The sequence below is a fragment of the Mytilus edulis genome, chromosome 9 (assembly GCF_963676685.1).
Source record: "Mytilus edulis chromosome 9, xbMytEdul2.2, whole genome shotgun sequence".
NCBI classification, from domain to species: Eukaryota; Metazoa; Mollusca; class Bivalvia; order Mytilida; family Mytilidae; genus Mytilus; species Mytilus edulis.
Window position 1 is genome coordinate 87582449 of NC_092352.1, and position 25978 is coordinate 87608426.

The 25978-nt window shown below is 32.5% G+C and overlaps 1 protein-coding gene across 1 annotated transcript in view; it reads right to left on the reverse strand.

The window, feature by feature from the left end:
* LOC139489314 (uncharacterized) overlaps positions 1-24054 on the reverse strand; it is a 37565-nt gene extending 13511 nt beyond the window's left edge. Inside the window, exons 1-9 of the mRNA XM_071275598.1 lie at positions 23979-24054; positions 20990-21016; positions 20020-20052; positions 17914-17993; positions 16090-16161; positions 14222-14324; positions 13029-13117; positions 11841-11909; positions 10946-11105 (exon numbers count right to left, since the gene is read on the reverse strand). Of these exons, the coding sequence (XP_071131699.1) occupies positions 10946-11105; positions 11841-11909; positions 13029-13117; positions 14222-14324; positions 16090-16161; positions 17914-17993; positions 20020-20052; positions 20990-21016; positions 23979-24039 (694 nt within the window). The 5' untranslated portion in view covers positions 24040-24054. The remainder of the gene's footprint in view (positions 1-10945; positions 11106-11840; positions 11910-13028; positions 13118-14221; positions 14325-16089; positions 16162-17913; positions 17994-20019; positions 20053-20989; positions 21017-23978) is intronic.
* Between the last annotated feature and the right edge of the window lie 1924 nt (positions 24055-25978).

Here is a 25978-nt window from a genome sequence, read left to right on the forward strand (position 1 = left end):
CATGTTTTATATTGTATGTATAACTATGATACATTGCGCCACATGTTTTATATTGTAGGTATAACTATGAAGCATTGCGTCACATGTTTTATATTGTAGGTATAACTATGAAGCATCGCCCCACATGTTTTACATTGTAGGTATAACTATAAAGCATTGCGCCACATGTTTTATATTGTAGATATAACTATGAAGCATTGTGGCACATGTTTTTTATTGTATGTATAACTATGAAGCATTGCGCCACATGATTTATATTGTAGGTATAACTATGAAGTATTGCGTCACATGTTTTATATTGTAGGTATTACTATGAAGCATTGCGCCTCATGTTTTATATTGTAGGCATTACTATGAAACATTGCGCCACATGTTTTATATTGTAGATATAACTATGAATCATTGCGCCTCATGTTTTATATTGTAGGTCTTACTATGAAGCATTGTGCCACATGTTTTATATTGTAGGTATTACTATGAAGCATTACGCCATATGTTTTATTTTGTAGGTATTACTATGAAGCATTGCGTCACATGTTTTATATTGTAGGTATAACTATGAATCATTGTGCCACGTGTTTTATATTGTAGGTATTACTATGAAGCATTGCGCCTCATGTTTTATATTGTAGGCATTACTATGAAGCATTGCGCCACATGTTTTATATTGTAGATATAACTATGAAGCATTGCGCCACATGTTTTATATTGTAGGTATTAGTATGAAGCATTGCGCCACATGTTTTATATTGTAGGTATAACTATGACGCATTGCGCCACATGTTTAATATTGTAAGTATAACTATGAAGCATTGCGCCTTATGTTTTATTTTGACAGTATAACTATGAAGCATTGCGCCACATATTTTATATTGTAGGTATTTATATGAAGCATTGCACCACATGTTTTATAGTGTAGGTATAACTATAAGGCATTGCGCCACATGTTTTATATTGTAGGTATAACTATGAAGCATCTCCCCACATGTATTACATTGTAGGTATAACTATAAAGCATTGTGCCACATGTTTTATATTGTAGATATTTCTATGAAGCATTGCGGCACATATTTTATATTGTAGGCATAACTATTAAGCATTGCGCCACATGTTTTATATTGTAGGTATAATTATGAGGCATTGCGCCACATGTTTTATATTGTAGTTATTAATATGAAACATTGCGCCACATGTTTTATATTGTAGGTATAACTATGAATCATTGCGCCACATGTTTTATAGTGTAGGTATAACTATAAGGCATTGCGCCACATGTTTTATATTGTAGGTATAACTATGAAGCATTGCGCTACATGTTTTATAGTGAAGGCATAACCATGAAGCATTGCGCCACATGTTTTATAGTGTAGGTATAACTATGAAGCATTGTGCCACATGTTTTATATTGTAGGTATAAATATGAAACATCGCCCCACATGTTTTACAATGTAGGTATAACTATAAAGCATTGCACCACATGTTTTATATTGTAGGTATAACTATGAAGCATTGCGTCACATGTTTTATATTGTAGGTATTACTATGAAGCATTGCGCCTCATGTTTGATATTGTAGGCATTACTATGAAGCATTGCGCCACATGTTTTATATTGTAGATATAACTATGAATCATTGCGCCACATGTTTTATATTGTAGGTCTTAATATGAAGCATTGTGCCACATGTTTTATATTGTAGGTATTACTATGAAGCATTACGCCACATGTTTTATTTTGTAGGTATTACTATGAAGCATTGCGTCACATGTTTTATATTGTAGGTATAACTATGAATCATTGCGCCACGTGTTTTATATTGTAGGTATTACTATGAAGCATTGCGCCTCATGTTTTATATTGTAGGCATTACTATGAATCATTGCGCCACATATTTTATTTAGACAGTATAACTATGAAGCATTGCGCCACATGTTTTATTTTGACAGTATAACTATGAAGCATTGCGCCACATGTTTTATATTGTAGGTATTAATATGAAGCATTGCTCCACATGTTTTATATTGTAGGTATAACTATGAAGCATTGCGCCACATGTTATATAGTGTAGGTATAACTATAAGGCATTGCGCCACATGTTTTATATTGTAGGTATAACTATGAAGCATTTGGCTACATGTTTTATAGTGAAGCCATAACTATGAAGCATTGCGCCACATATTTTATATTGTAGGTATAACTATGAAGCATCGCGCCACATGTTTTATATTGTAGGTATAACTATGAAGCATCGCCCCACATGTTTTACATTGTAGGTATAACTATAAAGCATTGCGTCACATGTTTATATTGTAGATATAACTATGAAGCATTGCGGTACATGTTTTATATTGTATGTATAACTATGAAGCATTGCGCCGCATGTTTTATATTGTAGGTATAACTATGAAGCATTGCGTCATATGTTTTATATTGTAGGCATTACTATGAAGCATTGCGCCTCATGTTTTATATTGTAGGAATAACTATGAATCATTGCGCCACATGTTTTATATTGTAGATATAACTATGAATCATTGCACCACATGTTTTATATTGTAGGTATTTCTATGAAGCATTATGCCACATGTTTTATATTGTATGTATTACTATGAAGCATTACGCAACATGTTTTATTTTGTAGGTATTACTAAGAAGCATTGCGTCACATGTTTTATATTGTAGGTATAACTATGAATCATTGCGCCACATGTTTTATATTGAAGGTATTACTATGAAGCATTGCGCCACATGTTTTATATTGTAGGTATAACTATAAAACATTGCGCCACATGTTTTATATTGTAGATATAACTATGAAGCATTGCGGCACATGGTTTATATTGTATGTATAACTATGAAGCATTACGCCACATGTTTTATTTTGTAGGTATTACTATGAAGCATTGCGTCACATGTTTTATATTGTAGGTATAACTATGAATCATTGCGCCACGTGTTTTATATTGTAGGTATTACTATGAAGCATTGCGCCTCATGTTTTATATTGTAGGCATTACTATGAAGCATTGCGCCACATGTTTTATATTGTAGATCTAACTATGAATCATTGCGCCACATGTTTTATTTTGACAGTATAACTATGAAGCATTGCGCCACATATTTTATTTTGACAGTATAACTATGAAGCATTGCGCCACATGTTTTATATTGTAGGTATAATTATGAGGCATTGCGCCACATGTTTTATATTGTAGGTATTAATATGAAGCATTGCGCCACATGTTTTATATTGTAGGTATAACTATAAAACATTGCGCCACATGTTTTATATTGTAGATATAACTATGAAGCATTGCGGCACATGGTTTATATTGTATGTATAACTATGAAGCATTACGCCACATGTTTTATTTTGTAGGTATTACTATGAAGCATTGCGTCACATGTTTTATATTGTAGGTATAACTATGAATCATTGCGCCACGTGTTTTATATTGTAGGTATTACTATGAAGCATTGCGCCTCATGTTTTATATTGTAGGCATTACTATGAAGCATTTCGCCACATGTTTTATATTGTAGAGCTAACTATGAATCATTGCGCCACATGTTTTATTTTGACAGTATAACTATGAAGCATTGCGCCACATATTTTATTTTGACAGTATAACTATGAAGCATTGCGCCACATGTTTTATATTGTAGGTATAATTATGAGGCATTGCGCCACATGTTTTATATTGTAGGTATTAATATGAAGCATTGCTCCACATGTTTTATATTGTAGGTATAACTATGAAGCATTGCGCCACATGTTTTATAGTGTAGGTATAACTATAAGGCATTGCGCCACATGTTTTATATTGTAGGTATAACTATGAAACATTGGGCTACATGTTTTATAGTGAAGCCATAACTATGAAGCATTGCGCCACATGTTTTATATTGTAGGTATAACTATGGAGCATTGCGCCACATGTTTTACATTGTAGGTATAACTATAAAGCATTGCGCCACATGTTTTATATTGTAGATATAACTATGAAGCATTGCGGTACATGTTTTATATTGTATGTATAACTATGAAGCATTGCGCCACATGTTTTATATTGTAGGTAGAACTATGAAGCATTGCGTCAAATGTTTTATATTGTAGGGGTTACTATGAAGCATTGTGCCTCTTGTTTTATATTGTAGGCATTACTATGAATCATTGCGCCACATGTTTTATATTGTAGATATAACTATGAAGCATTGCGGCGTATGTTTTCTATTGTATGTATAACTATGAAGCATTGCGCCACATGTATTATATTGTAGGTATATCTATGAAGCATTGCGTCACATCTTTTATATTGTAGGTATAACTATGAAGCATTGTGCCACATGTTTTATATTGTAGGCATTACTATGAAGCATTGCGCCACATGTTTTATATTGTAGATATAACTATGAATCATTGCGCCACATGTTATATATTGTACGTATTACTATGGAGCATGGTGCCACATGTTTTATATTGTAGGTATAACTATGAAGCATTACGCCACATGTTTTATTTTGTAGGTATTACTATGAAGCATTGCGTCACATGTTTTATATTGTAGGTATAACTATGAATCATTGCGCCACGTGTTTTATATTGTAGGTATTACTATGAAGCATTGCGCCTCATGTTTTATATTGTAGGCATTACTATGAAGCATTGCGCCACATGTTTTATATTGTAGATATAACTATGAATCATTGCGCCACATGTTTTATTTTGACAGTATAAATATGAAGCATTGCGCCACATGTTTTATTTTGACAGTATAACTATGAAGCATTGCGCCACATGTTTTATATTGTAGGTATAATTATGAGGCATTGCGTCACATGTTTTATATTGTAGGTATTAATATGAAGCATTGCTCCACATGTTTTATATTGTAGGTATAACTATTAAGCATTGCGCCACATGTTTTATAGTGTAGGTATAACTATAAGGCATTGCGCCACATGTTTTATATTGTAGGTATAACTATGAAGCATTGGGCTACATGTTTTATAGTGAAGCCATAACAATGAATCCTTGCGCCACATGTTTTATATTGTAGGTATAACTATGGAGCATTGCGCCACATGTTTTATATTGTAGGTATAACTATGAAGCATCGCCCCACATGTTTTACATTGTAGGTATAACTATAAAGCATTGCGCCACATGTTTTATATTGTAGATATAACTATGAAGCATTGCGGTACATGTTTTATATTGTATGTATAACTATGAAGCATTGCGTCACATGTTTTATACTGTAGGTATTACTATAAAGCATTGCGCCTCATGTTTTATATTGTAGGCATTACTATGAATCATTGCGCCACATGTTTTATATTGTAGATATAACTATGAATCATTGCGTCACATGTTTTATATTGTAGGTATTACTATGAAGCATTATGGCACATGTTTTATATTGTAGGTATTACTATGAAGCATTACGCAATATGTTTTTTTTTGTAGGTATTACTATGAAGCATTGCGTCACATGTTTTATATTGTAAGTATAACTACGAATCATTGCGCCATATGTTTTATATTGTAGGTATTACTATGAAGCATTGCGCCTCATGTTTTATATTGTAGGCATTACTATGAAGCATTGTACCACACGTTTTTTTATTGTAGATATCACTATGAATGATTGCGCCACATGTTTTATATTGTAGGTATTACTATGAAGCATTGCGCCACATGTTTTATATTGTAGGTATTACTATGAGCATTACGCCACATGTTTTATATTGTAGGTATTACTATTAAGCATTACGCCACATGTTTTATATTGTAGGTACTACTATAAAGCATTACGCCACATGTTTTATATTGTAGGTATTACTATGAAGCATTACGCCAGATGTTTTATATTGTAGGTATTACTATAAAGCATTGCGTCACATGTTTTATATTGTAGGTATAACTATGAAGCATTGTGCTACATGTTTTATAGTGAAGCCATAACTATGAAGCATTGCGCCACATGTTTTATATTGTAGGTATAACTATTAAGCATTGCGCCACATGTTTCATATTGTAAGTATAACTATGAAGCATCGCCTCACATGTTTTACATTGCAGGTATAACTATAAAGCATTGCACCACATGTTTTATATTGTAGATATAACTATGAAGCATTGCGGTACATGTTTTATTTTTTAAGGTATTATTATGAAGCATTGCGTCACATGTTTTATATTGTAGGTATAACTATGAATCATTGCGCCACGTGTTTTATATTGTAGGTATTACTATGAAGCATTGCGCCTCATGTTTTATATTGTAGGCATTACTATGAAGCATTGCGCCACATGTTTTATATTGTAGATATAACTATGAATCATTGCGCCACATGTTTTATATTGTAGATATTACCATGAGGCATTGTGCCACATGTTTTATATTGTAGGTATTACTATGAAGCATTACGCTACATGTTTTATTTTTTAAGGTATTATTATGAAGCATTGCGTCACATGTTTTATATTGTAGGTATAACTATGAATCATTGCGCCACATGTTTTATATTGTAGATATTACCATGAGGCATTGTGCCACATGTTTTATATTGTAGGTATTACTATGAAGCATTACGCTACATGTTTTATTTTTTAAGGTATTATTATGAAGCATTGCGTCACATGTTTTATATTGTAGGTATAACTATGAATCATTGCGCCACGTGTTTTATATTGTAGGTATTACTATTAAGCATTGCGCCTCATGTTTTATATTGTAGGCATTACTATGAAGCATTGCTCCACATGTTTTATATTGTAGGTATAACTATGAAGCATTACGCCACATGTTTTATATTGTAGGTATTACTATGAAGCATTGCGCCACATGTTTTCATATGCTGGTACTTACTATGAAGAATCGTTTTACATTTTTTTTTGTTATAATGGAACTAACATTGAAGCACAGCGCCACATGTTTTTATATGTTTGAACTTACATTGAAGCATTGCCCCACATATCTTTATATGTTGGTACTGACTATGAAGCAATTTGCCACATCTTTTCATCTGGTAATACTTACTATATAACATAGTGCCACATGTTTTATATGTTGGAACTTACTATGAAGCATAGCGCCACAAGGTTTCATACGCTTGTACCTACTATAGAGCATAGCATCACATGTTTTCATATGTTGGTACTTACTATGAAGACTAGAGGGTCTGTGTAACACTTTTCAACTTTTAGATTTTTGAAATTTTATTCAAAGTTTCGAAATATCAAAATTCTAAATTTTTGAAAATCATTGAAATTTAAAATACTCACCAAGCAGTTAAATTTTCAAAATTCTAAATTACGTTTTTAAAATTTGATAGTTTACATATTTGATTAAACTTTAAAAGTACCTAACTTAAGGTGCAGTTTTGATTATTTTGCTTTTTGAAAGTTTAATTTTTAATTTTTTGATTAAAATATCATAAATAGAAAAAAGTTGGTTTCGCCCATCATTTAGGAGAACCTGACCATCTCATTGTAAGCCAAATTGTATTGTAAGTTTGAGTATGTATAAGTATATCTACTTTAGTCAAGTAAATATGTGAACCGAAACTATTGAAGAAGTTGATTGTCGTATGATAACTTAAAAATGCATTAATAACAAATACAGAACTATCCCTTCAAAAAAAAACACGTTTCCTTTCATTTGCTTATTTTAAACAATGGCGGATTTATGACCCCTAATGGAGCTTCATATATGATAAATGCAAAAATACTTTGTACAAGCATCAGTCCAAATGTCGGTGGGGGGATTTTGTTATCGCGCGAACAATTTTATTTAGTCTTTCAACGCTATCAATCAAATTATTTGGTTCGAAATTACCAAATGTACATTCGATGATTTCATCTGCTGACCTGATGCAGATAGTTAGAAAAGGTCGTAGAGCAAAACAAAAAATAATACATGCACGTGTATTGAGCAACTTTATTGCTTAAAGTTCAGTAGAAATATATACATATTCTGCTGTTGTCTTCTCTATGGTAGGGTTGTTGTCTCTTTGACACATTCACCATTTCCATTCTCAATTTTATACTCAACCCTGCCATACTTCTGTTACTTCTAAATAATGGGCGCTGGGAAAATCAAATAGTTCTGAAGTTTTCGTTTTGCTTTTATTCCGTTCCGTAGCTTACAGGTACTACTCTATTTACCCCTTTTCTATTTTTGATATTTTATTAAAAATTTAAAAAATCAAACTTTCAAAACCCGAAATAATCAAAACTGCACGTTAAGTTTAGTACTTTTAAAATTTGATAAAATATCTAAACTATCAAATATTAAAACGTCATTTAGAGTTTTAAAAGTTTTACTATTTGGTGAAAATTTTAATATTTAAAAAAAATCAACAATTTGGAATTTTGAAAGTTTAAAACTTTGATCAAAATTTCAAATATCTAAAATCTGACAACTTTTTAAAATATGAATTGATAAGTGTTACACGGACCCAAGAGTCACATGTTTTAATATGTTAAAACTTACTTTATAGCATAGTGCCACCTGTTTCTATATGTTGATACTTACTATATAGCATAGCACCACATGTTTTATATTGTAGGACTTACTATGAAGCATTGCTTCACAAGTTTTATATGGTAGGACTTACTATGAAGCAAAGCGCCACATGTTTATATGTTAGGACTTACTATGAAGCATATCACCACATGTTTTATATGGTAGGACTTACTATGAAGCATATCACCACATATTTTATATGGTAGGACTTACTATGAAACATATCACCACAGGTTTTATATGGTAGGACTTAATATGGGGACGGAGTCCCCAATAACAGTAGAAAATTCAATAAAAAAAAATACGGGAAAATTTCCCGAATTTTTCATTGTACTAATGAACTTAAAATCGTTCAAATTTTTTTTGTCGTGTTTTGAAATCCCGGACCTGCGCAGAAATGTACAATGTACTTCCTTTTTCCGGTCTCGTTTGTATGAAACTTTGAGTAAATATATATATTTATCAGTCTAGTATAAAATAGGAAGGAACGCGCAATACCAATTTCATTTTTAATAATTCCTTGATATGAAAAAACGTTACCTGATGATAACGTTTCTTCGTTTACATTGCATATGACGTCATAATTCAAATAACGTCACAACTAAATCCCCAACAACAGAACCAAAATCGGAACGTTACGGTATTTTCGTTTCTTTTTTTTTAAAACAAATATTTAAGTTACAAAAAAATAATTCATACAGACTTCGTCCCCATCTACAGGTAATGCCTGCCTCATATTATGAAGCATATCACCACATGTTTTATATGGTAGGACCTAATATGAATCATATCACCACATGATTTATATGGTAGGACCTAATATGAAGCATATCACCACATATTTTATATGGTAGGACCTAATATGAAGCATATCACTACATGTTTTATATGGTAGAACTGACTATGAAGCATAGCACCACATGTTTTATATGGTAAAACTTACTATGAAGCATAGCACCACATAATTTATATGGTAGGACCTAATATGAAGCATATCACCACATGTTTTATATGGTAGGACTTACTATGAAGCATATCACCACATATTTTATATGGTTGGACTTACTATAAAGCATAGCACCACATGTTTTTATATGGTAGGACCTAATATGAAGCATATCACTACATGTTTTATATGTTAGGACTTACTATGAAGCATATCACCACATGTTTTATATGGTAGGACCTAATATGAAGCATATCACCACATATTTTATATGGTAGGACTTACTATGAAACATATCACCACAGGTTTTATATGGTAGGACTTAATATGGGGACGGAGTTCCCAATAACGGTAGAAAATTCAATAAAAAAAATACGGGAAAATTTCCCGAATTTTTCATTGTACTAATGAACTCAAAATCGTTCAAATTTTTTTTGTCGTGTTTTGAAATCCCGGACCTGCGCAGAAATGTACAATGTACTTCCTTTTTCCGGTCTCGTTTGTATGAAACTTTGAGTAAATATATATATTTATCAGTCTAGTATAAAATAGGAAGGAACGCGCAATACCAATTTCATTTTTAATAATTCCTTGATATGAAAAAACGTTACCTGATGATAACGTTTCTTCGTTTACATTGCATATGACGTCATAATTCAAATAACGTCACAACTAAATCCCCAACAACAGAACCAAAATCGGAACGTTACGGTATTTCCGTTTCTTTTTTTTTTAAACAAATATTTAAGTTACAAAAAAATAATTCATACAGACTTCGTCCCCATCTACAGGTAATGCCTGCCTCATATTATGAAGCATATCACCACATGTTTTATATGGTAGGACCTAATATGAATCATATCACCACATGATTTATATGGTAGGACCTAATATGAAGCATATCACCACATATTTTATATGGTAGGACCTAATATGAAGCATATCACTACATGTTTTATATGGTAGAACTGACTATGAAGCATAGCACCACATGTTTTATATGGTAGGACTTACTATGAAGCATAGCACCACATAATTTATATGGTAGGACCTAATATGAAGCATATCACCACATATTTTATATGGTAGGACTTACTATGAAGCATATCACCACATATTTTATATGGTAGGACTTACTATAAAGCATAGCACCACATGTTTTATATGGTAGGACCTAATATGAAGCATATCACTACATGTTTTATATGTTAGGACTTACTATGAAGCATATCACCACATGTTTTATATGGTAGGACCTAATATGAAGCATATCACCACATGTTTTATATGGTTGGACTTACTATAAAGCATATCACCACATGTTTTATATGGTAGGACTTACTATGAAGCATAGCACCACATGTTTTATATGGTAGGACTTACTATGAAGCATTTCTCCACATGTTTTATATGGTAGGACTTACTATAAAGCATAGCTCAACACGTTTTTATATGTTGGTACTTACTATAAAGCATAGCACTACATGTTGCATACTGGACATTACATTGATCTCCTCTACAGCAAGCCTGACATAGCATCATATCGTCAGGCAATTGATCTTTCTTTGTTTGAGGTGGCACGATCACTTCCCCAAAATTAAAATTATCACCCCCTTTCAAGCATGCCTACAATAAATGAAACAATTCATTACTGAAAGTATGACAAATCTTTCCTGTCTTGTTTTCCCTTTGTAACCTCCTCTTGTTAGAAGCACATCAACTGCTTGATTTTAATATACAGTTGGCTTATACTATGACAAAAAGAGCTAAAATCAATTTGGTATTTCTACAGTAAAAAACGCACTGCTTACCAAAACGATCGACTACTATTCTGTATTTATAATTTCCAATATTTTTTTGTAAAGGATTTAGTTATCATACAGCTGGTAATACCGCTACTTTGCTTATTCTACGATTGTCTGTAGAAATGTATTCAAAATTATGAAATGTTATATGAAAAGTGTTAAGAGCAATAATGTACATGTTTCTCCTTTATTTCAAAAGACATACACGATCTGTGACATGTGTAACCATCGAGGTATCCTTTTGTTTTCTATGTAGTGTTTTGTAGACCTGTTTTTCTTATTGTCATCGTATTTATTTTTTGCCAAGATGTTGCCAGTTTCATTTCGACAAAAACGTTCCGAATGTCCCTTTGGTGTCTCCCGCCTTTTATACGGAATTTGAACGAACTTTGTCCTTTTCAGAGTACACGTCCGCAGATTACTAAGTATGTACAAGTTTAGAAAACATGTAATCAGATAACTGACTACTGGTATGTACAGGTTTTTCTCAATTTTGTTTAGAATACATGTACAAACTATTAAATTATATTTAGTTCCAGATATCCAGAATACTTACCGTTCGTTTCTCACATCCGAGATCGTGCACTATACGTTGATTCCTGAGGAACGATTTCAAGCTACACGCCTATTAATGTAAACAATGTATCATATGATACCACGCCTATCAATGTAAACAAATTATCATATTACAAGTCTGTAAATGTAAACGAAGTATCGTATGACACGCCTATCAATGTAAGCCAAGCATCATATGAAACGACTTTTAATGTAAACAAAGTATCATATGACACGCCTATCAATGCAAAAATATTATCATATGACACGTCTGTCAATGTAAACAAAGTACCAATATGTCACACCTATCAATGTAAACCAAGTACCAATATGACACGTCTGTCAATGTAAACAAAGTATCATATGACACGTCTATCAATGCAAAAATATTATCATATGACACGTCTGTCAATGTAAACAAAGTATCATATGACACGCCTATCAATGCAAAAATATTATCATATGACACGTCTGTCAATGTAAACAAAGTACCAATATGTCACACCTATCAATGTAAACCAAGCAGCATACGATGCGCCTATCAATGTGAAACAAAGAACAATTTGAAACGACTTTTAATGTAAACAAAGTATCATGTGAAACGAATATTAATGTAAACAAAGTATCATATGACACGTCTGTCAATGTAAACAAAGTATCATATGACACGCCTATCAATGCAAACAATTTATCATATGACAGTCTGCCAATGTAAACAAAGTATCATATGACACGCCTATCAATGTAAACCAAGCATCACATATTACAAGCAATATTGTTTCACTTAAAAAAATAAAAAAAAAAAAAAAGATTCAAAATACAATTTTTAAACCTCACTTCTGTGAAATTGAACTATTTTATATTAAAATTCTGGTCAACTACGCATCAGTGGTTACGTAAAGTATGGGTTATCGTATACATTTCAGTACTAAAGATCCCTACTCCGTCACTTTGCACTATATTTGTTTTTGAACTAACTGTAAAGCTGAGAATTGAAATGGGGAATATGTAAAAACCGAGAAACTCTTTGTACATCTTTGTATCAAATTTACGAGCCTTTTGCTCCCTCAAAATCTTAGATCTTGTTTCTAATTATTATTTAAAGTATATTTTTCTGATGGCAATAAAATTATGAAACTTGGTGTGATTGTCAATGAGATTTCATCCCATAACCAAAACAGGTACATACCTCGTCATCCTGACATTGAAGAAAATGTGTGCAGTCCGAAAAACGAGTAAGACCACTTTGATCACAACAGTGATCAGCAGGAGCCAAATCTATTAAAACGAATAATGATATTATCTCATAGTTATTATTTTCGAACCTTGACAATAATAGTATTTTCACAGAAAGCTGCTTCACAAAGAGCGCGAGACAATAGGTTGCCATGACAAAAAAAAACATTATATTATGGTAATTCATTATTCAACGATAAACAGTTATGTCATGCAATGAAGACATACACATGAAGGGTACAAGAAGATGAAAGTATACAGAATGCTAAAGTTTTACTTATATATAAAACAGCAACTACTTATATATAAAACAAAAACGCGTATTGCTGTTCTTTGTTTTCGCAGCATAAATTTGGCTATTGGTTGTAGAAGGGTCAAAATACAGCACAAACAAAACTTTCCAAAAAACCAAAAAAGTGAAAAAGGTAATTTTAACAAAACGCATTTGACTAACAGGTCGAACAACATGTTCTTTAACCCTGCTGACTGCCATTAGCGATTGCATAATACATGTAAATTGATCACAATATGCAACAAAATGGATCTTTATATCATTTTAATACTAAACATAAAACAATAAACTTGCGGCAAAGATGTTATACCACAAACATGAGGTGTCAAAAATATTTTGTACACCAGATCCGGATTTCGACAATAAATGTCTCTTCAGTGATGTTGGGGATCGAAACGGTATTTGAAGGCCATATAACTTACTTAAATTAAGGATAGACTCTTAAATTTAGAGTGTCAAAATAGGATGAACTGATCATATAAACCAGAGGGAAAATATGGTACAAGCCCAAACGAAAAAATATAAACGGTTCTAAATTAAAAACTACGTTCAAACCTATGATTGCGTTGGATAAAAACAGCAATTGTTATACGTGTGGATGTAAAACAAATTTCGTTTTAGAAGGGTCTAAATACAACACAAACAACATTTTCGAAAGACCAAAAAAGTGAAAAAGTATATTTTAATATAACGCATATGACGCATCACACATATATGCACAAAGTACACGTTTTTTTAAAATTCAATAAACCATAAATATAAACACCTTTCATCATGGATTCATGCCAATGGTTTTTGTCTCGGTAATTTACACCCCTTTATTAACTATTAAATTGTCATTAAATATTACATACTTTCCTGGCAAAGATTAGCATTACACTGGTCTGCATTACAACACTTGCTGCAACTGGTCGCTCGCTTCTTTCCAAAGCCAAGAGATTGCAGTAAGGTACAAACCTATGAGTGTAAATGTATCATACTAATAAATGCATTCTATATAAAATTGAAAATTTGTTGTGTATTCCTTTAGTTAATTTGGATGTTAAACCGTTGACCAATACAAATTTAGAATAAGGAAATGTCCAATGCCAAAAGGTTGTAATAGCGTTCACGCCTACAAAAGTGGAGATATATTGTCCTTATACATGCAGTGTAAAATTCGTTTGAAAAATGTTTGCATTCTTGAGGTTTTTTTTTAAAAAGCATTGATCAACATAAGCAATCAGATAAGATAGGAAATCTGATGTGATCTCATATTAGAAAACTATCCTTAAAGACTAAACAATTAAGATGTGAATAAGTAAGCTTCTTAGTTACTCAGATTCATATATTCTAGTAGTTTCCCATGAGTTCGTCCATGATGCGGACAATAGGAAACACCTTAAGGATAATAAAGAGTTGTCTGAAGCCATTTCTATTCTATAATTGGTCACAAAGATCATTTGGTATGCAACATCAAGCAACTTACTTTGATTTTAAAGTTAAGATCACGATAAAATCAGTCAAGGAGATACACCTAGATAAAGGGACATTTCTATCGTGATAGACCTATAACCAGCTAACGTTAACTTAAAACATATAATAAATAACTTCCGAGAACTATAGCCAGCACACATTACGTTCTACACATATAACTAGAGTACGTTTCTTACAAGATATACCCAGAATACGTTACGATGAAGACTTTCAACCCGAATGTATTACGGTTTTGACCTATACATATTGTATATTGAAATCCAGACCAACATTTAGAATAAATAGAACCCGAGACCTATAAACAGTAAGTGTTACCTCTTCTGCAGTTTAAAAAGCAAGGGTTAACCAACTGTTACGTCGAAACGAGACCGAAAATCAGAACACTCAAGCTCATCAGAGGTTCAACCTGTATCCTCTATCACATCAGGGTTTAAGAGGCATACGTTACGTAATAAGAAGAATATCCAGCATACAGTAACAACTCAGAAGTTTAATTAGCATATGTTACCTCCTTAGAAGCACGTTAAGAATTTGTAACCTCCAAGGAAGTACAATCGGATTACGTCACCTCCTGGAAAGCATAACCAGAATACGTTACCTCTTTAAAAAATAACAGCATACGTCACCCCCTCAAAAGTATAACCAATATAGATGTCCTCCTAAGAAAAATAACTAGAACACGTTACGTCCTCAGAAGTATAACCAGCATACGTTACTCCGTCTGAAGTATAACCAGCATACGTTACTCCGTCTGAAGTATAACCAGCATACGTTTCCGCCTCAAACTCATGCGCAGCATATGTTACGTAATCAAAGGAATAAAAAGCATAAGTAACTTCTCCAGATGTATAAAAACATACATGACCTCCTTATAGATACAATCGGCATACAGTTCCTCTTCAGAATTATAACCAGCATGTGCTATGTCCTCAGAAGTATAACCGTCATACGTTACCCCGTCAGAAATATAACCAGTTTACGCTACGTCCTCAAAGGTATGAATAATACTTTACCTCCTCAAAGTATAGACAGTAAATTTTACCACCGCAAATTTACACGTAATGCAGTATTCATAAGAGTCTTAGGTCGATCTTTAAACTGTCGTAAGCATATATATAGATGATATATGTCAGCAGTACTATATCGAGGAACATGTTTCATTACAACTGTTACATATTACCTCACCTTGTCAAACTTTAAATTAGCATTAATTTACCAAGTAACGACTTCAACTAGCAAAACATACCTGCTTAGACCTACAACCACCATTAAATACAAGTTGTAAATTCGCAGTTGTCACTTTCTCTAGATAACATTCCTTTCAATGAAAAATATAATCATATATTAAAAGTTGTATTGATCTTGACAATATGATTGTCAAGATATATAAGCTGTTTGGAGTCAAACATCTATTGAATTATGTCTGATAGAGTAAATAAATTATGGTTAGATACATATAATTTTTTGTACTGAATCTTATATATGATGTGTTTTGATAGATGTTAACTGGTGGCATGGTTTGAATAAATCATATATTATTATTATAATTTTCCTTATGGTTTCGAGTTCATGGAATTATTAAAAAAAAACTAAAAAAAACAAAACAAAGAACACCAACTAAAGTTCTTATCTTTTTAGGCAAAAAGACCGTCATGGATAAAGAATAAGAATATTGGTAAATGCGTATTCTGTTCGATAAGGAAACCCATTATATGGTATATATAGATAACTCATCAAGAAAAAAAAGTGTTATGAATGTATTCTGTCTAACAATCGTGTAATACGATACACATTTCATGTTACGACAAATATGCTTCCTCTACCCAAGACCTAACTATTTCATAAAGTTTGTTGTTGTGAGTTCGAATTAGACAAAAGGGGGAGGTAGAATATACCAAAGGCATTTATAAAATCACAAAACAAACAGACAACGCCAAAATCTGACGAAGACAGCATACACCAAAGAAAGCCGAAGGCTGAACAACAAGAACACCTTAAGAAACAGGGATGATCTTAGGAGCAGGTAAGTTTTTAGGTTGTGTAGGCTTTTTTAATATGAAAGTTGCTTATGATTTTACAAATGTATAATTATGATCACATAGTGTCCTTGTCAAAATTTTTTCATTAACATAATTGTTGTATTATAAACTTCGGTTAAACAGCCGAGTGTGAGCTTGTTGTGATATAACAAGAATCTAATAAATGATTAAAATGCATTAACTGGAGCCAAGACACGGACCCACTTCAGTCGTTGTCTTATGTAACATCTTTATGTTTGTGTTATTTGGAAAATCATGACAATGTCTAGTAAATCAGTTCTTAACATTTTTAGACTTTCTATATATTTAGAGATTTGTTCTTTATTTGATTTTTTCTTTTCTTATTCGAGCTTCACTGATGAGTCTATTGTAGACGAAGCACGCGTCTGACGTACACAATCTGTAGCCTGTTATCTATGATGAGTCTATTGTAGACGAAGCACGCGTCTGACGTACACAATCTGTAGCCTGTTATCTATGATGAGTCTATTGTAGACGAAGCACGCGTCTGACGTACACAATCTGTAGCCTGTTATCTATGATGAGTCTATTGTAGACGAAGCACGCGTCTGACGTACACAATCTGTAGCCTGTTATCTATGATGAGTCTATTGTAGACGAAGCACGCGTCTGACGTACACAATCTGTAGCCTGTTATCTATGATGAGTCTATTGTAGACGTTGCACGCGTCTGACGTACACAATCTGTAGCCTGTTATCTATGATGAGTCTATTGTAGACGAAGCACGCGTCTGACGTACACAATCTGTAGCCTGTTATCTATGATGAGTCTATTGTAGACGAAGCACGCGTCTGACGTACACAATCTGTAGCCTGTTATCTATGATGAGTCTATTGTAGACGAAGCACGCGTCTGACGTACACAATCTGTAGCCTGTTATCTATGATGAGTTTGGTGTATAGACACTATTTTATTTTTGAAGGCAGTATGTAGTTGAATTTTGTTGTTTGATTCGTGCTTTGTTAATTGATAATGTATATCCTAATATCTCTTTAATCACATGACTTACCTCAGTGATATCATCACACGTCACAATATCGGTACAAAGGTTAACTGTGCTCTTCTCGTTACATTTCAGACATCTTAATGCTGTAAACACAAACCAGAATTTTTTCATCATGCAAATAAAATAAGAGGGGCGAAGAATACCAGAGGACATCAAACTCATAGTTCGAAAAAAAACCTGACAACACCATGGCTATTATAGAGTGGAGGGTCTCTTTCTTTTAGCATTTTCAGCATGGTCTTGTCTGCCGTTTCTCCAAAATAATTTTACATGGAAATATCAATTTGTGTCACTGCTCCGTCTAATTAAAAACGATCATTTGTAACATAAAAAATACCCAATACTAAAGAATCTTCCACATTTAAGAAACTTAAATCAAGAAGAAATTGAAAAAAGGTGTTATTTAATGGGATGTGTTTTGGTGTAATTTAAGATTTTATCACATTGACTTATTTTGTTTCAATCTTTGGTTCTGTTACCTATTCCCACAGGAGGAAATTGATAATTTGAAATTCAATTAATACGAAGACGTAATGGGGATTCATTTAAAATACATGATAAAAAAACATGCATCGTATAAAATTATATTATAAGTTGGTATATATATAAAAGATTAAGAAAAGGCGGATATCCAAGTTATCAAAAATACTTGTTGAGTGGTCTATACAAATCAGATGCACTTTAATCTAAAGAAGGAATATCGATGCATCATATTTCCTCAACTCTTCCTTTTCGCAATCTTTTCAAAAGCCATATTGTCATAGTCCTGCTGATTGTTGCGTGCCACTTGATAATTAAATGTTAGCGTATCGGACTATAAATACAAAGGTTCCTGGTTCAATCCCCGAGGCGGGGAAACAATTTTCAGGGACTGAACTTTCAGCTCTCCCTTAACACCATTTACGGATATGCTCTTGAGAAACGATCATAACCCATCGGAAGAGGACGATAAATGGCTGGCCCGTGTTAAGAGAGAGGAATATCTCATGTACGTTAAAGACACCCTTGTAGATTTTGAAAAAGAGCAGGCTAATGCCGCTACATGGCAACACTCGCACCAGTAAAGTGGAAAAGGATAAACATAAGTTGTAACAACTTGTTTCCCAATCCACTATGTCTATGAATATATATATATAAACTAATGGAAGGAGAATGGATATAACATCGTATACATTCGAGATTGTGAAAGTATCTTTGAAAAACATTACAATAATCTTACTCAAATATAATATAACTTATAATACAAATATAATCAACGTGTAAATGGCAAATTACATCCTGTATACTTTCAATAATATCTGTCAAAACAACTAATAACATAATAAACAAATAAAAGTTTTTTACAATCCATACGGCGTCCTACAATTGCTTGTATCCAATTGTTAGAACTAAGCATCATTTGTACATTTGATCGATGAGGCTGACCGCTAACCCTACCAAGACACCCGAGTTAACATGCTCTATTAAATGTACGCTAGGATAGAATTGTGTCAAAAGTTTACTGTGTCATGTATTATTCCTTGTTGTTTGTGTTCTACTTTTGTTAACTATGGCCTTGTATATTTTTATATCTTACGATACTTTTCGAACAATAGTTAATTGATACACAAGCACTTAATGTTATATTTTCGCCGCCATTATCTCACAATTCTGTAGACGGTTACGTGTCACTTATAAATGTAATTTTCTTTAATGAGGTGTGTAACCAAATTATGTTATTTGGCTACAGCTAATTAATACAATAGAAAGGAAAGAGGAATAAGCAACAACAAGAACCAACAAATAAAAGCAACAAATAAGAACAACAGTAGTATATTGCAAAAAAAAAGAGAGTAAAAGTCACAAATCGATGGAGAGAAATAAAATCCAAGTTACAAATTAAACAAGCTGAGGGAAACATATCAACTATAAGAGATAAAAGAACGGAACATCAGAAACAATGAAGTGCAACAAAAACAAACGCCGACTACAGAAATGGACTACTTGATATCAACTGCCATATTCAAGAGGCTTAAAAAAGGATGGGTTGAAAATAGTTTTATGGCCAGCCAACCTTCCCGCTTATATGTCAATGTTAAATAATAGATTTATAAATGAAAAGATACTTACCAAAAACCGAAGGCAATAACACAAGAATTATTCCTAAAATACAATAAAAGTGATTTTACCTTGATTTATATAGTTTTACATTTAGTATGGTAATTACTTTTATATCAAATATACATCTCTGTCTCTCTCCGTTTGTTAAAATCGTGAAAATTGATATGCATTTGTGATAATAACATAGACTCAATTTCTTCTATATCCACAGAAATGCAGAATTAATTACTAAAACATTTTTCAAATGGCAAAATCGAACCTCACATTCTCACATGTACGATAACCCCCTGTACAATTCTTGTTTGTAAATGGCATAAATGTTCGATATTAAATTTCTCCTTATTTCGTTCTTCTTTAAATCTTTCTTTAACATTTTCTAAATGATCCAAAAGTTGACCAAGGAGTAGAAATATATCAACTATATTTCTTAGATCCGTTGATAAAATCTTAGATACAAATGAACGTCCGTTGATTGTTTGGGATGTATAATGAAATTGCCAGTCCATGGCTGGCTACGACCAATCAAAATGATGTAATGATATCTAAGTGACGTGCGGAAGTAAAAAAAAAACCTTTGCAACGAAAGTTGAAGGTTGTATGTTTGATGGCATTTATTTTGTCATTTTCTAACAAATCATAATCTTCCAGTGGAAGGAAAATGTCCTGCCTTATATCCCGGCAGACCCAATAAGTCTCGTCCTGAATATATAATCAAACATTTATCAAATCATTATCTATTAACAATTATTTTCATGCATTTAATGCCGGTGTATAACAGTTTTAGTAATTCTTCTGGATTAACATCGTTTGCCAATTTAGAGGAATATAAATTTTCAAAATATTATATAATCAGAATAAAACTTAAAACTATATGTGTTGTCACCAAACTATTGTTCTTTGGTCGTAATCGAGTTTAGTTTACAAATACCCTTTTAACCTGTCCGACCTGTTATCGCAGGATATATCAATAAAAACTCACCAAAACTAGCAAAGTTCATTTTGTGTTCTGAAAAAGTAAAAATAAATCCCAAATAGTTCTAACATTATATATATTACTGATAATCTAATATCTCTCTCAGGATTAAAGAATATTGATATTGTATTTACTTTTTCCAAAGCTAACACTTAAAAGATATATTTTACTTATTTATGCCTTCATACATGCATTCATTTGCAGATGTTTCCTCTATCTGTGATTTTATATTATTCATTAGAGTTTTTCAAAAACATAAGAAAACAGAGTTATCTCCCTTACTATGAAAAGTAAATATGTTTAAATTTGAACAAAATATAACAGTTTACCGAACCTTTAAATTGATATAGTGTCTTAGATAAAAAAAAAAAAAAAAAAAAAAAAAAAGAACTACAAGAAAAGTACAGAAACGACAATAAAAATGTTTTATAGAAATTATTCATGCACAGTTGAGATCCTGTGATGTTTAAACTTTTTGGTTTCTTCTCATCGATTGTAACGTTCTCAAATTTTAATCTATCTTTTCATTTATTTACATGTGTTTTTCTTGGCTTGTTTGCTCTTGATGAAAAAGAGAGAAACAAAGGACATCAAAGTGACATTCAAACTTATTAGTTAGATATAAACCGACAAGTCTGACAAAAGAAGAAGAACAACAAAAAATAACACCTAATACAAATAACAAGATGCAACACAAAAATAAAGTCAAAGAGCAAAAATGGAGACCCACGAGCCCCATCAAAAACCGGAGGTGAAATCAGATTCTCCCGCGAAGGGTGAGTAGAATCTGCTCCACAGATGGAACCCGTTGTGTTTCTCATGTAAGTACCCACTTGTAGATAAATCTAATGTGGTATCACATTCGGGAAGAAGGAAGACATTGTGGGCATACGAACAGGAACATATCCATTTCCTTCGTCTGTGAAACAGATATTTCATATTGGTCAACCAATTCATTATACCGTCCGTAAATGTTTCGCTGGAATTTTTGAACTTTACTACTTGAAACTCTTTGTTTAAAGCTTTCTGTGAACAACAATTCTCTTTCACGTAAATCATGATAGGAAACCGGAAGCTCGGAATATCATATCAACTGTGAGACTTATACCCTATAAGCAGGCGATGCTGGAAACCTACGGAAAGTTCGAAATCGAGCAGCTAAACTCCTCTTTTTTTCTAGTACATTTATGTTCTAAAGCTAAACTCATTGTAAATTTCTGGATTTAAGCCAAAATATGAGAATAACAGAACTGTACAAGTATCTTCGATGGGATCGATACGTTCAAAATAGTCGCCAAATAGTGTGTAAGTTAATGAAAGGAAATCATTTTTATTACGGAAAGTTCAATTTAAGGACTTAGATACAAAACCTTTCTTTTTCACAAAAATCTACTGCATGAATTCAGCCACAAATTAATAACGGGGAAAGTGGCTAAGAAGAACTCATAGTTGGTGCCGATGTGAAAACCGATTGTTTGTTGGAAATAAATTCATCATAGATATCTGGATTGAAATTTTGTATTTCGCTGAACGCGCGTTTCGTCTACAAAAGACTCATCAGTGACGCTCGAATAAAAACAAAACATGTCCTCTATAAGTAATATATATATCGTCAATCACGAAAAATAACAACTCCAGGTAAAATTCAAAATGGAAAGTCCCTTATAAAATGGTCATTTGAAAAGCTCAAACACACATTGTGTCTGTTTGTTTTGTTCACGCATCGTTGTCAATTTAAAGGAATTTGATGCGACTGTCATACAAGTGAGACTTTAAGCGAGCTATCAAACCAGGTTCAATCCAAAATTTTCTACCTAAGAAAATGCCTGTACCAAGTCAGGAATATGTCAGTTGTTGTCCATTCGTTGTTGTGTTTCAGATTTTGATTTGCTATTTGCTTAGGAAATTTCCTTTTTGAACTTTCCTGAGAGTTCAGTATTTTTTTTCTTTTTATCAAACGAATGGAAAACAACTGTCAAGATCCTGAATTGGTCCTTATGTAGAAACTGATAGTTTCAATATTGTTTTATAGCTAACGTAACCTCTTACTTGTAAGCCAGTCTCATATAATTCAAAGAAAATTTTGATAATTTCAGTAAAGATAATTATTTGTTTAATTCATTTCTAAGAAAAGATACATGCATCTGCGTTGGCTCTTCTTTTAATGAAACAAGCAGGACCAGCTCTTTCATTTTGTGTTTTATTTTGGAATCAGGAATTCTTGTGAGACGTGTAGAAAAGTCAAACTTTTGATAGATGATAGAGTCTAAGGTTTTATATACCGTCGCAGATCTGTGGAAATATTTAGTCATCACATCTGATTCACACCACATCTAGAATAGCTGGATTCACAATATTTTTGAATCACGGCTTTAAATTTGATTGATGGGATAATATATATGAATACTAAGTAATTTAGGAAGAAGTTTTATGGATTACTTTGAAGACGCATCAATATAAGGTTGTTTATAAGAACAATTATGTAATTTAAGTATCCAATACAGTGATGAAAAATCCAGTTCTTCATCTTTAGTTGAAATTCCAAAGAAAATTAAAACAGACCTATGATTATCCAGGACTTCCGTCTTGGTATTGCAGGTCCTTATACCATTAAAACGCATAACATGCGTTCTCACATTGGTAGAAGAAACAATATAAAAGCAATTAAACGATAAACTATTACAACTTGGCGTGAATAAAGGAACTGTGAAACATTAGGGAAATATTTCTTTCCTGTAAACAACGTTTTTATAAAGAAAATCCGATAAGTCCTTTTAAAAGTTTATACTAAGACTTCCAATTGATTTGAAATTTGTATTTTTCAACATATTTACAAAGTGTCGTCAAAATGTAAAAGTCAGATAGTCAAATGCATATGCAAATTTGAAATGATATTATATTGCGTTATATTCGTTAAAGACAACAACGAAGAAAAGTAATAATGATGAAAATGCTAATTGATTTAATAAAAATCTTCCAAGATAGCAAGTCTTACCTTGTCCTTTCCTGTCACGAAGTAGACTTGAGAAGAATGTCCAAGAGATAAGACATGACATGAACGTTCAATATAAACATTCTCCTTTTACGTATTGTAGTCATTTGGTACAATAACGGTCTAAATAGAAGTCGGACGTTCATAGTTATATTGTAATGGGGTTTGAGCTTCTACTGTATACAATTACAGGTTACCTAATGAACTCAGCAATGTTTGAAAATTTCAATTTTTTTATAAAAAAGAAACGAATGTGATAGAATTTAAGCGAAAGCTCGATGGCCTGATAGTAACTACTAAAAAAGGTCATTTATTATAATATTTCCTCCTGAAAAATTCAATATATAACTTCAAAACCTCGAGGTAAAGGTATTTCGAATGACACGTGATATGTTAAAACAAGCGCACCAAACCTTCAAAAATAAGGGGTGATTAACATGCAGACATCTTATACGTTCAGGTATTTCACATCCAATCTTTTATGATAATATTCTTTACAAAGCACAAGCATGTCGGCATTTACCTCAAAAGCTAACCAAACCTTTCAACAGACTTATTTAGAGGGATATAGTTACGATACTGTTGTCAGGTCACTAATGGGGCATATTTTGGTATTTATATTGATTCACTCATAGGGTGTTTGCATCGGAAATAAATTCTAAAACCAATTGTTGGCATGATATGGGTTATGTTCATATATTTTTATGATGGTATGATACTAAACCTCTAACGGGAGGGATTGTGCTTGATATGTCAATGATGAAGACATAATCTTTTAATCAGTTTAATTGAGATCTGGAGCTAGCATGTCAATAAATGTATTTTTGCATTTTGCGCTTGTCCCAAATCAGGAGCCTCTGGCCTTTGGTAGTTGTGTATGATTTTCAATTTTAGCTCATTAATACGTTTTGGAGTTTAGTATGACGTCCATTTTCACTGAACTATTACACATTTTTGGTTAGGGGCCAGCTGAAGCCCGCCACCGGGTGCGTGATTTTCTCGCCGTGTTGAAGACCCATTGGTTGCCTTCGGCCGTTTTCTGCACTTTGGTCAGGTTGTTCTCTCTTTGAAACATTCCTCATTTCAATTCTCAATTTTATGATAATGTGAAAAAAGTAAAATCACAAAAATACTGAACTCCGAGGAAAATATAATCGTATAGTCCTTAATCAAATTGCAAAATCAAATGACAAAACACATCAAAGGAATGGACAACAACTGTCATATTCCTGACTTGGTACAGGCATTTTCAAATGTAGAAAAAGGTGGATTGAAACTGGTTTTATAAAGCTAAACCTCTCACTTATATAACAGTCGCATCAGATTCCGTTATGTTTACAACGATGAGTGAACAGAACAGACATAATAAATAAAAGTCAAGATATGGGTACTAGGTTATCTAAATGATAGAATTTGAAAAAAGCAAATGACAAGAGAGCTATCATAAAATGCTTTAGGAATATCAAAACTAAAATTGGGTCACCGTACATTTCCCCCTGCTATAACATGAAATAGAAAATCTTCTGAAGATTCCTTTATAAATTATACTTTTTCTGAGCTATCTCCCCTTTATAACAGAGTTTAAAGATATTTAAAATCGAACAAAAACAAGCGACATGAGTCGTTTCCAAATCCAATAACATATTATAAATTATCTAGCTTAACAAATTTCTATTCTACTTTTTGTCAATGATTCAAGGGAATACATAGAGATAACTTCATATTTTGTCTGTTTTATTCTTTATTAGTTGGAAATAATTGTATCCATACGAATCTCATCTGGGTTCAGGTATTCGACGAAGTAGCAAACATTTTTGTAAAGAAACATTTTCTTCGAGCAAAAATTTTGTTTTTTTATTACAGAAGTATTATGTCATTTTCATGTAATGGTATCTTTTGTCACTGTCGTGGCTGTTATATTACACTTTCTTCGATATAGAGTCCGTTCAATATGTACGTGATGTGTATGTGGACCATTTATGATCAAACAAAGAAATTTTGAT